The sequence below is a fragment of the Nematolebias whitei genome, chromosome 4, assembly GCF_014905685.2.
Source record: "Nematolebias whitei isolate Nwh7 chromosome 4, NemWhi1, whole genome shotgun sequence".
Classification (NCBI taxonomy): domain Eukaryota; kingdom Metazoa; phylum Chordata; class Actinopteri; order Cyprinodontiformes; family Rivulidae; genus Nematolebias; species Nematolebias whitei.
Window position 1 is genome coordinate 16,110,390 of NC_056501.1, and position 12,856 is coordinate 16,123,245.

The window sequence follows — 12,856 nt, forward strand, 5'->3', positions numbered from 1 at the left end:
ACAGCAGATGGGATAATTTACACATTAATTGATTTATATTTCAAAGCCACTTTGTGTTATTCAAAGGGTATTTGTTAAACTACAAGGCCACTGGTAACAACAAATATCACATTAGATTATTTTGGTAGAGGGACGATTTTAAGGCACTCCAGCTTGTGGCACCCACTTCCTAAATTCTTTCAAAACGAGCCAAATAAATAAAGAGTGCTGAGAGAAAGACTAAAAATAAAATAAAATCATGTAAATTTCTCACTCCAGGATTACCAGCACTTTCATTAAAAACAAAAATAAAAAAAATACTTGGGACAAACTCACATTTAAGAAACACAGGTCCAAGATTATTTCATAGTATTGGGGATTACACAGTAAATGAACACAGACCATTTGTTTTCTGCTAATTCCTCCTGTTCATTTAAAAAGTTTTCTGTTTAAATTGTACAGCATGGACACACGGCTACACTTAACATAACTCGGCTCTTTAAAGTGAACCTTTCTGCACAAAACGTCTCTGTTAATAGTTCTGAAACAGACAGAGGCCGTTGGTTTTAATTTGGTTCAGATATATTCATTAAAGCATCATCATGTTTATGTAGCCTGTTTTTAAAGTGCACTAAATTAAAATTACACCAACAGTTGAGTGGTTTGGCATCATGTCAACCGGCTACATTTAGATCTTTATCTTACACTCAGATCAGATGTTTTACTATCTGCTCTATTGAACTGGTAAATATATGCAACATTTTTAAACAAAATCAAAATCCTTCCAGTTTGTGTTTAACATAAGTTTGATCATTTGTGCACCTTGATATCACAACCACGCTGAGTGCACAAAGACCCAAACAGATTACGGCAGTTCTTATGGACTCGTGTTCCTTATCGGGGATCAGAACCCAACAGGAAGTTAGAACTTGGGCTCCATGTGGAAAGGTGTTGTGAATGCAGCTGAGCAGGGCTACATGTGAGTGTTCATGTGAACACGTGAGTTTGTTTTGCTACACCAGGCTGCCCGGCCACGACACCACAGTGAGCGTGACTTTATTCTTCTGCAGTTTGAGCATCGGGATAAGGGACGAGTTGTTCATTCCCACAGTCGTAGCTCCGTTCACCGCCACAATTTCATCACCGCACCTAGAGAGAGCCACGGTTCATTAGCGTGGAGTCTGGTTTGGAAAACGCAGGACGGTGTAATTATGCGCCAACTTACTTGAGGCGTCCGTCGAAATGAGCGGGCGTTCCAGGCACGATGGTTTTAATGAAGAACGGCTGCTGCTGCCCGTGGCTCTCCTCGTAGCCTCCGACGATGCTGAAACCCCAACTCTCGTTGTTGATCTTCTGCAGGACGATGTCTCTGCACCAGTGCATGTGACTAAACGACAAAAATCAGAGCCGGAGTGAACTGTGTGTAAAAAAATAAACAGCTACACGTGAATGGATTTGCTGCTCTACCTTGGTAAACCCAGCCAGTGAGTCCACAGAGGCGTCCAGCTGTGAACGTCGTCTCGCTGGTCGTCCACGTTGTCGAGTTCGTCCCTGTTTCCGACCTCCATGTCCTTCTCTGAGCCGTCAGAGATGGTCTGTATGACTCGCAAAACCACCTGCGACTGAGCCGTCTGAGCCTTCAGCGCAGAAACGGCTTCGTTGTAGGTCAGCTGGGTCAAATCAACCCCGTTGATGCTCAGCAGAACGTCACCTGAGGAAAGAGAGACGTCAGCCTGAGCAAGTTATTCACTGCACAGCTGGACATCGCAGGTTCGTCTCTGCAAAGCAGTTCAGGAGCATGTGCAGCAGAACAGCCAGGCTCTGCAGCAGCTATTACTAAAGCACCTTTTTCTACGAAACTGCAACAAAGCTTTTGTTTTCCAGTACGGTTGAAAAGCACGAATCATAGTTTCCTAGACCGGTTTTCAATTTTTGCACAGCTCTGAACTGTGGATTCTGGTTTTCAGATATTTTTCTTTAAAAACAAAGATTTTTTCTATTTTCTGATTAATTTGGAAATTTGAATGTTTACCATAGTACAAAAAAAAAAATTGTTTTCTACAAAACAGCACTTGGGTACAAAGTTTTCTCCATCACTGAAAATTATATGTATCCTCTCGGCTATTGGACAGATTTTGGTGCAAAATTAATCTGACTGGACAACTACGTATATCTCCTTTATAATCCAGATTATAGCTTCTTCTTATTTTTATTTTTGCACAACTAAAAAACATAAAAGTGCAATAAATAACAAGACTGTCATCTTGTTGGTTTCAAAGAACAACAACAAAAAAAATCACTGTAATGCCACTTTAATTGGTGATATGTGACTTAGCTGTGCTGCTGATTGTCCATGCTGCTAATCTCATGCTGCTGATTATCTCATGCTGCTGTATTCATTCATATCCATCTACTCACTATAGACTCATGTTCAGGCTGCTGTTTAATATACCATATTATTTTACATTATTAGTGTTTAGCATATATCTTAGATCCTTATATACCGTTTCTTTTTGTACTTTATATTTTTTGTTATTTTTGGGTGTACAGTAACTGGGACCCTGAGTACATAATTTTGTTCCACCTCATGTACCACATGCGATGATAATGACAATAAAAAACCTTAAACAAATTTCGTAGTAGCCCCTAACATACAGTATAATTGTGGAGCCAAAACAAGTTTTTGATTTCCTGTTTGACGTGTTGTGGTCGTAAATCATTTATTTTGAGTGCAAAGTATAATTCTAACAAAGTGAGTTGAACTATTGCCGTGTTCTGTTTACCTCTGACATAAGAACTTGGATCTGGGATAAACAAACTCACCTTTAGAGCGTTCCAGTTGAAAATTAAAAACAAACAAGATTTGCTCAAAAACGTCCAATTTCAGTCCCAGCTGACCTTTTGGTGGATTCCTGCTCTACGGTGTCAGTCTGACTGACTCTGTGTAGTTTTAATCTTTGACAAGGTGAATTAAAACATGTTGCAAAATGTATTTTAGGTTGCAAATGTTCTCTAAATAAGACATTTTAAAGTATATTTTTCCAAAATAAATCCATTAAATAAAGCTTGTAAACAGTAAAACTGAAGTATTTCAGCCGTTGTGATGAGTACTGACGTTAGTTCTCCTTGATCATTTGCATCATAAATACTAGTTTTACAACAGATTTCCAACCACTTGAAGCTTTTGAACTGCCACCACCTTCATCCTTTGTCTCGCTGACGCATTTTCCGAACCTCATCTTTTGGAGTCTAAAACTTTTTTCTTTCTCATCCTGTGTCAATTTCCTCTGACACCCTATTGTTGTCATAAAATGACCAAACGGTGATGCTGCTTGGGAAAATCTCGCCCACGACACACATCTCTATAGCAGGTTATCAACACTAACACCAACAATTCATTACATTTTTTTTATTTCAATCGCCAGCTGTCTTGAAAGGTAGCAACGGTGTAATTGTCCGTGTCTGTCAGCAAAATATTTCATGAACGAGTGAACAGATTTTTCCACGAAACTCATAAAGTAATCACTACATGTACAAATGACTTTTGGAGTCTACCCAGTTCAAGATGGCCATCCCAGTTCAGACCTTAGCCAACAAAAAGTAGATTTTTTAAAATAAATATTGAGCTACAATTTGGTGGGGTAGTAGCTGAGAGTTTTCCGCAGCAAGTGCTGAGAGCAAACAGAGCGTACAAGATCGTTTAAAGCTGCGAAGTGATAAGTATACATTAAAAAAATAATAGTTTTGTTTAAAACATATAAAGAATAAATTTATATTATCTCAATAATCATGAATATGAGGATATTTTCTGATCAGGCTGACAGCTATGTTGATCAGATTCTAGATAAAACTTCTGACGTATGAGGACGATTGTTTAAAATGTTTTTCAGGCTCAGTTCATCCAGATGAATTCAAAGTGAGGAGGACCGAGTTCAGACAGCACCTCTGCACAGAAACTAGTCGCGCCTCAGTTTTACCACACATCCTCTCTGCTTAATGACCCTTGAGCAACACATTGTGTTCCTGAATAGAAGCAGGACGAGAAGACAGAATGGCTCTTTTCCTATTCAACCAATTGTCATTTTTACCCCTTTATCCTTCAAAAGCAGTCTGAGCACCAGTTCAGACCAGGTGTCTAGTCTGTAAACAGATCTTAGCATTTTATTAACCTTTTCGATAAGAAAACTGAATCCAAAGCACCTCAAATATTTAAAATGATCATTTATGACAGAAGTAAAGACTGGGATTATTCTGGTCAGATATATAACATTAAAAAAAAGATCTTTAAAAAATTAATTCATGAAAAAACAGCCACAAATTCTAAATGAGCTCTCAAAGCAGCATTTTACAAATGAATGAGCTTGTTTAACTTTTTATCTGCAGATGTACATCTTAACAGCACTAAATGCCAATAAAGTTTAAAATTCAAACATGTACAACAATTTTCCAACAATAACTAAATTATTACATTATTATTCATGAGACACCGTCATGTCAGCTGTCTTTTAAATTTATCTTATCCCCCCAAAATGAAAGAACGACACTAGTATGTATTAAACTATTGGAGTATTCTAATCTTTGTCACATTTTAAAGACTTTTCTATCTATTAATCCAACTTTTACATCTCATCAGAACTTTCAGCACATTTTAACACATTGCTGCTTTACAACACATGCCTTTAACTCGAGCGGTCACATGTTGGAGGTGAGGAACTAAACCTAATAACTTCTATTCAACTATAATTAAGGTTTTGCAATGATGCAAGTATAAATAACGTGAGAACAAGTCGTTAATCACCTTATACTGAGAAACATGTAACTTATGACGATGAATAACTGAAGTATTATGTATAAAACTCATGTAAAGTAAATAAGTATACTGACTTAGCTGGGATTAAGTCAAAATTCAGCTGTAGCTGTTCCCACTGTATTTCTGTACAGCAGTTTATATATTTACATTTTCATCCCAATCAGCTTCCTGTACAATAAGGTTTAATTAAAAACATGACCACTTCATTTGCTCACAGGAACTTCATGTGTTTTATAGCAATAACTATAGTAGCCAAAATTAGGCTTTTCACACATTTAGTCAATAAACAGAAAGTTTATTAGCAGTGATCATCTTTAAGCCTAAGCCAAATATTCACTTGTTTTGTAATGTGAGATTATAAATAAAATGACAATAAATATAAAAATATTGCTTGTATCAGACTATTCTGAATAAATAATTACATTATTCAGTGTGCAATCATAATAATGTGTTCAGACTCGATGCAAAATAAATTCTGTTTATATTTTTGGTTTATTCAACCACTGGACAATTTCTCTGGTTTTGTATTGTCCTTTCTTATAAAAGGTAAATGGACAGCACTTATATAGCACCTTTCTATCTTATCAAGATACTCAAAGTTCTTTACACTACAATCTGTGTCCTCATTTACCCATTCATACAGCACTCTACTAGATCTATACAAAGACTAATCAGAGCTTTATCACATTCATACACTGATGGGACACGCATCGGAGGCAATGAGGGGTTCAATGTCTTGCCCAGGGACACTTCGGCATGTGACTGCTGGTGGATTTGAACCCCCAACTCTTGCAATGGAGGACGACTGCTCTAACCACTCAGCCACCCTAAACCTCCCACTCAGTGTTTATATTTATTTTGTATTTATTCTGCATATATTGTATCTTTGTAGCTTTTCAAAGTTGTTTTTTTTGTATACTCTGAAGAAAAGTGTTTTTTCTTACAGATTTCTTAACCTGTATTCAGTCCGTCGCTTTGTTGAAGCTAATGTGCAAAGGGACAAGCAAAATATTAAATTATTTAAGTTCACATAAGGTCAGATTCTCAGATTTGTACCTTTTTTGATGGTGCCATCTCGGTGCAGACAGCCAACAGGCTGCACGCTCGTGATGTAAACGGGCAGCCGGCTGCGACAATCCCTGCCACCGGCGATGGTGATGCCCAGAGAAGTTCGAGGCTCCTTCTTCAGGCTCACAGTTTTCTCCTGGCAAGTAAACCCACTAGGAGGATCCTGTACACAGAATGTGAAACATCACGAACAAGCAAGAACAAAAACAAATAATTAATGGCTTTTTTCAGAACGTCATGAAGCAAAAATGTACAAATGACTCTCTGTTAACGTGAAAATGATTCGACTCTGTGCAGCCAATTATTCTCCACCTCTGTGGGATTCTTTGACTTAAGTGGTCCCATCCCGTGAGCCACTTGTAGAAACAAATGTGAAACATTTGAGATGGAGCTGAGAAGTAAAGGTAGGGGTGACGTGTGAGGATCAACACTCAGTTCTCGTAGTGGAAAAGATGTGTGGAAAATGACAACTTCAACCAGCCTCTGTGTTGCTCTGGAGTCTGTAAACTGTCAGGAGGAAAGCTTGAGGGAAGTGGAAGGAGGAGGGGACTCTTCCTTCCCACAGCAGGGACCCCCCCGCCCCCAGCAAGACGAAAAGGTTTGACTCTGCAGGCGAAAGCTAACTGTTACCAGCTTTGATCCTCTTGCTTTCCAAAGAAACAACCAGAAAAACAACAAGACAGTGGCCCCGTAGCGGCAGAGCGAGCAGCACCCCGACTCTTTTGATCAGGACAGAGGGAGGCTCCAGAGAGGAGCTTTCATCTCCGCTCACCAAACTCTGAAAACTTCTCACCCCCCAGATGGGAAACTGACCGTGTAGTTTAACCGAGTGATACTAGAGCAAACAGCACAATCACGCTGCGTTAACAGAAAGACGTCGGCTCCATCCACACTGATAAAGTCTTAGTTTCTAACCAACCTTTAAAACAACAAAAGAGCTGATGTTTATAATAACAGGCCTGAAAGGGCATCGTTGCAAATGAGGAAAAGTGTTGGTTGATTATTAGAAAAAGGAATAAATTCAAAGGGAAAACATTTCAGACAAGGGAAATCAGATCTTCCGGTTTGGACTGTTCTAATTACACGCCAACGTCACATACCTGCTCGTTTACATCCTTCACAAAACCAAACCGCCAGGGGGCACAACTAAAAACTCAGACCACAGAGGCTTGTTTACATGAGGTTACCGACAAGCATGACCACAGAGGGGGTTAGTATGCATTTGAAGAAGCATAAATCAAGCTGCAATGAGACACAAACACCCACATCAAAAAGCAACATATGCAAGGCCACAACGTGGATAAACTACAACCCCCCCCCCCCCCCCCCCCAAAAAAAAGGCTTATATAATACAGGAATCCACTTATCCTAAATCACATGCAGTCACACTGGTCATTTTGCACAGGATTTGATCATATGATGGGTGGCATGTGACTATAGATGGAGTTCTGTAGAATAATTATTACGAGCAGTTGACGGATGGAAATGCCAGTAATTCTCAATCCTGGTCCTTGTGGGCCATTATCCTGCTTGTTCTAGAAGTTTTAAATGAATGAATGATTAACAGGCCTCTGCAGAACTTGGAAGGCTTGCTGAAGAGCAGGGAAACAATCAAAACATGCAGGATAGTGACCCTCGAAGAACCACTGGTTTATGCAATAAAAATGCCACAATCAGAGTCCTGCAATGTGCTTTTAGTGTTTTTGTCACATTTTGCATCACACTATCCCCAACCAACATGTTGCATCGTGTGGAAGTGTAAATTTTTTAACATGGCACAACCAACAGCTCAAGAAGACCTCAAATTTAGCCAAAGTTGTAAGAAAAACACACACGTTTGAGTATAAGAAATTGTTGTTTTTATGAGGCAAAGTTTTACATTACCTTCAAATAGGTGGACTGACGCCTGAAGTACTGCAGCTCTGGAGCCCTCCTGGCTCCTCGGCTGTGTTGTCCCTCTCGGCTACCTCCGGCTTCTTCCTGAGTCTCTGCCGGCCTCATAACAGCAAAGTTCACACACTTCTCACTGGCCTTAAAGCAGAACAAAGCAATCGATTAATGGAAATAACCAAAATCTTCTTAAAGAAGACTTATCGTCTTTGTTCACAAATATGTTTAACACACTTTTGTTAAATTACGTATGACAGCATTCATGATGCAGCTTTAAAAAAATAATTTTAAAAAAGGTCATATTTTCCAGTTGGCATATGACACACCAGACAAAACACAGTTATAAATATTATTAACTAAATTTCTTCCTGTAATTACATGCAATAGATAATTTCTTACAAAAAATATGCAACTGGTGCAAAACTAAAAGGAGTTTTGACCGATAATGCTTCAAAATTTTAAGCAGAAGTAGAGAAGAGGAGGAGGCTGGATTGCTTCAACATGCTGAGATATACTTAGTTAAAAATTTAACCATTCACTAAATGAGATTTTGTCCCTCGCATAAAGTCACAGGCTGTAGTCTTCCACAGTTAGTGACTTGGCAGAGACTTCAAATGCCTAAAAATGTGCAATCAACATCAAAAAGTGATTTTTTTTGTGTGTGTGTGTTGCCTTTAAAAACTGATTATTTTATGATAAGTTAAATCTTTTGTGAATTCAGGTGATCCACTCAGTCTCTTGGCTATGCTGGAGTTAAAGAAAAATATTTAGAGTGGCGTTTTAATTGCAGAGATGCAAGACTTGTTTAAGTAATAGTATATAATCCATTAAAACACAGAGTTTTGTGCTTATCTTGCTTGTGGTGCAGCAGGAGCATTAATCCATCTATTGCATGTCTTTTAAACAATTATGATACAGACGTGACGTTTTGGACAATATTTATGGTTCAGAGGATTTTTATTTTCCAGGAAATTTAAACTTTCTGAACAAGCAGCTGGCAAAAGAAGCTATTTTTGTCTTTGGCATTTTGCCATTTGGTTTGCTAGACCTATGCTTTTAATAAAGCTGTATAAAGGTAAAGACTTATTTAAGTGCAGTGCTTTGGACACGGCTGCCGTGTTTGCTGTTGCAGTTTTTTAGGATTAAATCATTGCTAACTGAGGGAAATCAGCAAACTGAAACTGCACCTTTTTGATGCATTCAAGTGTCTGAGGACATCTTTAACAGCTCTTTTTTTTTTTTTTTACCATTCTTTGGTGGCTATTTAATAAGATTTGTTTCACAGTGTAATGTTTTTTTAAGATGTGTTAAAACATGCTCTCTTCAAAGCATTTTTACATTCCCAATATTTAAATGTGTAAAACTCATAATTGCACCAAGACAAATGTGTCACTAAAGCACAAAACTATATTATTACTATAACTAAATGAGTAGCAGTATCAAAGGTACGATGGGCTCGAGGTGTGTACATCAGTTTCTGAAGCTGTGGTATGAGTGGAAAACTCAGCAATAATTGGAACTGCTCAAAAAATACTTTGAACAAATGCATATGGTCTGCAGCCATGTGTGCAGAAGTTTTAAACATTTTGCGGGATTTGTTAGAATTTGGAGCTACTGCCACATCTAATTTTACCTCAATATCTGCAATGACTGAGTTACAACCATTGTTGCATTTTGGTTGAGTAGCTATGGCAGCCATCTTGAAATAGGCTGACTCAAAGTTTATGAGTCGTAGACGTGCATCCAGTGATTGTGCTGCGTTTCATTAAAATCTGCTCAGTGGTTCATGAGATAATTTTCTAAACCACAGGCAGTTAAAAGTAGCCCGCCTCCATAAAGTCTGTGTTTTCTACCTGTATGATTTGGGCAGCGCTCTCAGGTGTGCCGTGCATCAAGTCGTGTCCATTGATGGCCAACACTTTATCGTTGTTCTTCAGTTTTCCATCTTTAGCTGCCAAACCACCAGACAAGAGGTCCAGAATAAAAACCCCGCTCTCATCAGACTTGCGAATGAGTTTGATGCCGAGCGGCTCCGTGCGGTGAGTCTTCGTTAGCATCACGTGCAGAACTTTGCCGGTGTTTTGACTGGGCGGAGCGTTGCCAAGAGGAGCGAGTGAGGACTGGGGGGCAGCAGGAACTGGAGAGGAAGCGTGATGATCCGACCGTTGATCTCTTATTTTGAAACCTTTCTCCTGCATGACAGTGAGCCTGAGGAGGGACGTCTGCTGCAACACCGCGATGGCTCGGGAGTGAGGAACTGAAGCCAGACTCATGTCATTCACCTGGAAACATGATACCAGAGGTGAAACAACACTGTCCCTGGAAAGGCAGCTCAGCATAAATACTGTCCTACACCCTGTCTATGTATTTATAGATCACTCTTCACTGATGTGAATTTAAAGTTATGCATAAAAGTTTCATCTACAAATCATCCTGCATCCTTAGATAGAGAACTTTACCAATGGGCTTTTATGTATGTGAATGTTCCTGTAAAGTGACCTGAGACAACTTTGTTGTGATTTGGCGCTATATAATATAAATAAACTGAATTGAAAAGCTAACATTAGGGTAATGTTATTAAAGCACTTCAGCTGGTCATATATGACTTAGATTTTATCTTTTCTTTTTTTCTAAATAAACTGTCATGAAATTTAGCACCACACAAGTGGCCTTCTTTGAAAAACAAGCATTTGCATAGATTAGATTTTGTTGCATATTTAAAGTAAAGCTTTCACAAAAATAAACGTGTTTTATAACAGGGGAAATGAAAGTGTGTTTCAGCAGCTTTGTAATGAAATCTTCGCTCATCTTTGGTATATCTCATAACTCCTCGCTGGCGGCTTTTTATTTTTCATTTCCAGTTTTGGGATTAGTTGGCTTTATAGAAAGTTAAAAATAAATACTGAAGCTCAGTTTTCAGCTGCACCTTGTACCAGGATGAACAAAAGTAAAAAGCTACAAGGAGGGTGGGGGCTGGGAAGAATACAAAGTACTGCTTGAAAGGCTTAAATTTTTCTTTTACCCTTCTTCCTCTTGTGTATAAATCAGGACAATAACTGGAAAAAAGATCCCAATAACTGAATGCTACTTCTAAACAAATGGCGTTTCAATCTAATGTGCATCCAGCCTTTAAAAATCTAAAAGGTAAAAAAGGATTTAGAGTTCAGTCCCAGCATCTAAACTTTTCAAAACAAAGTGCAGTAAGTCAGTCAGCAACAGCAGAGAGTTAAAGTTGCTCACTCTGACATCACATGTGTTTGTTCCTGGTTTACACACCCCGTTACCATGGAGTTAAAACTTGCCCATCTTGAATATCTACTTCGCCCTCATCACTGCAGAAAAACACCTCGTTTACAAGAGCATTAGAATGCAGCTGCAAGTTGTGTCTTCAAAGCACCGGCAAAGTGACCTGTGTCACGCTATGCAGGTTTTCCCACACATTAGTGTCATTTGGGCGGAGCAACCAGGTGCCTGCACACATTTAGTGACTGAATCATACATTTTTTATCCAAAATAGTATTGTTTGTTTTACCAGTAGGACTGGAAGTAGGTCTTCCATGAACACACCCCTTGCTCATTCATGTTACATTGGCCTCTTGTTTATACAAGTGCACAAATTTATTAGATACCACATTATGCAGGGAAAGAAGCATAATTGTGGTAAAATATATATGTATATTTGTCTTAGAATTTAGTACCTTTCCAGACCCTTAAATATATTTTAAAGGAACAGCAAGCTAAAATAAAAGCAGAAAATAATAGGAAAGAGCTTGTCCTTTTAAATTACTTTAACAGTAAGAATATATGTGCAATCAAAAGCTGCTCAGCAGCTAACAAGGATATAAATGTAAGCCAAACAGAAAACATGAAGGTGTTTTGTTGCTTCTTATACAAGAAATTTGTGTGCACACATGGTTGACATTAGACAGACATGTGTAAATAATCTAAGTTTGTTAGGAAGAAAAATAAACGACTAAATCAAGAGTGTAACTGGATCCTGGGGTACAAAAATGCCAACTATTGTTTACAGAATGTTGCATTGCATTGAATGACAGAGGTCAGTGTAGTTTAGTGCAAAGTAAATATGTGCAAAAGTCTCTAGAATGGTCGTGTGCAAAGACTGGTTTAAAAATTAGCAAAAGCAGAAAAAAAATACCCAGAAAGCCCAAAGAACAAACAAAATCAATTAAATAGATTAGTAAAAATAAAGTTTAAAGAAATGAGGGGGAGTTCAACAGTTGCACACAGTATTGTAGGATTATTACAATACGTATAAATATGACAGAAAAGTATTTATGAACATCCTGCTGTGAAGGAGACACCGGGCATTGTGGGAAATACAATCCTATCACTTTCCTTTGTCTCACCTCTAAGATATGGTCCCCTGGGGCCAGTCTTCCATCACGAGACGCTATCGAGTCCCGGATTATCTCCTGGACGACAATGTTTCCCAGCGGTGTGTCTTTTCCCCCAACGATGCGAAGCCCCAGCTCCTCCTCGGGTTCGTCTCTGAACAGCTCCACCACGTTGGCCTCGGCCACCAGACTGGACCGCAGAGGAGCGTTGTCTGGAGGAAAAACAAAAATGTCAACTTCCTGTTTGTAAGCAAAATAACAAAAATACAGTTCTTTATTTAGGGTTACACTTTTAAAAATGCACATTTAAAAAACCAAAACTTAATTTAATGTTAAAGAAAAACTGATGTATGAAGGACAAGTTTGGACTTTTTTATTTCATGCATTATTTTCAGTTGCAGTTGTAATATTGTACTCTCCATACTGATACTTTAAGACAAGAACATCTCTGAAAATAAAGTCTGGTTGTGAAATAAGAGTGGTCTGAACTTAAGGCTGAATTAAGTTGATTTTTCTTTTGATTTCACATTTTTGGAAACCATTTCTTCCTCACTTGTAGCTGAAACTATCATCAATTAAGCACAAATGGACAAATCTTTGGAAATAATTAATTTTAATTTTACACATCAGTTTAAAATGAGAAGTAATTTTTTAATTAAATATCAAAAATAGCATGAAAATCAAATTGATAATCAAATCTAACTAGCAAACTAGAGTGGTGAAGGCTGCACAGAAGACTGTTGGAGTCAGCCCC

At 38.3% G+C, this 12,856-nt stretch overlaps 1 protein-coding gene across 1 annotated transcript in view; it reads right to left on the bottom strand.

Annotated features, from left to right (window-relative positions):
- Nucleotides 1–992: 992 nt before the first annotated feature.
- The window catches only part of lnx2b (ligand of numb-protein X 2b), a 17,195-nt gene continuing 5,331 nt past the window's right edge, over nucleotides 993–12,856 (bottom strand). The window contains exons 3-9 of the mRNA XM_037675765.1: nucleotides 12,115–12,314; nucleotides 9,601–10,029; nucleotides 7,742–7,888; nucleotides 5,846–6,020; nucleotides 1,447–1,690; nucleotides 1,205–1,366; nucleotides 993–1,128 (exon numbers count right to left, since the gene is read on the bottom strand). Of these exons, the coding sequence (XP_037531693.1) occupies nucleotides 993–1,128; nucleotides 1,205–1,366; nucleotides 1,447–1,690; nucleotides 5,846–6,020; nucleotides 7,742–7,888; nucleotides 9,601–10,029; nucleotides 12,115–12,314 (1,493 nt within the window). The remainder of the gene's footprint in view (nucleotides 1,129–1,204; nucleotides 1,367–1,446; nucleotides 1,691–5,845; nucleotides 6,021–7,741; nucleotides 7,889–9,600; nucleotides 10,030–12,114; nucleotides 12,315–12,856) is intronic.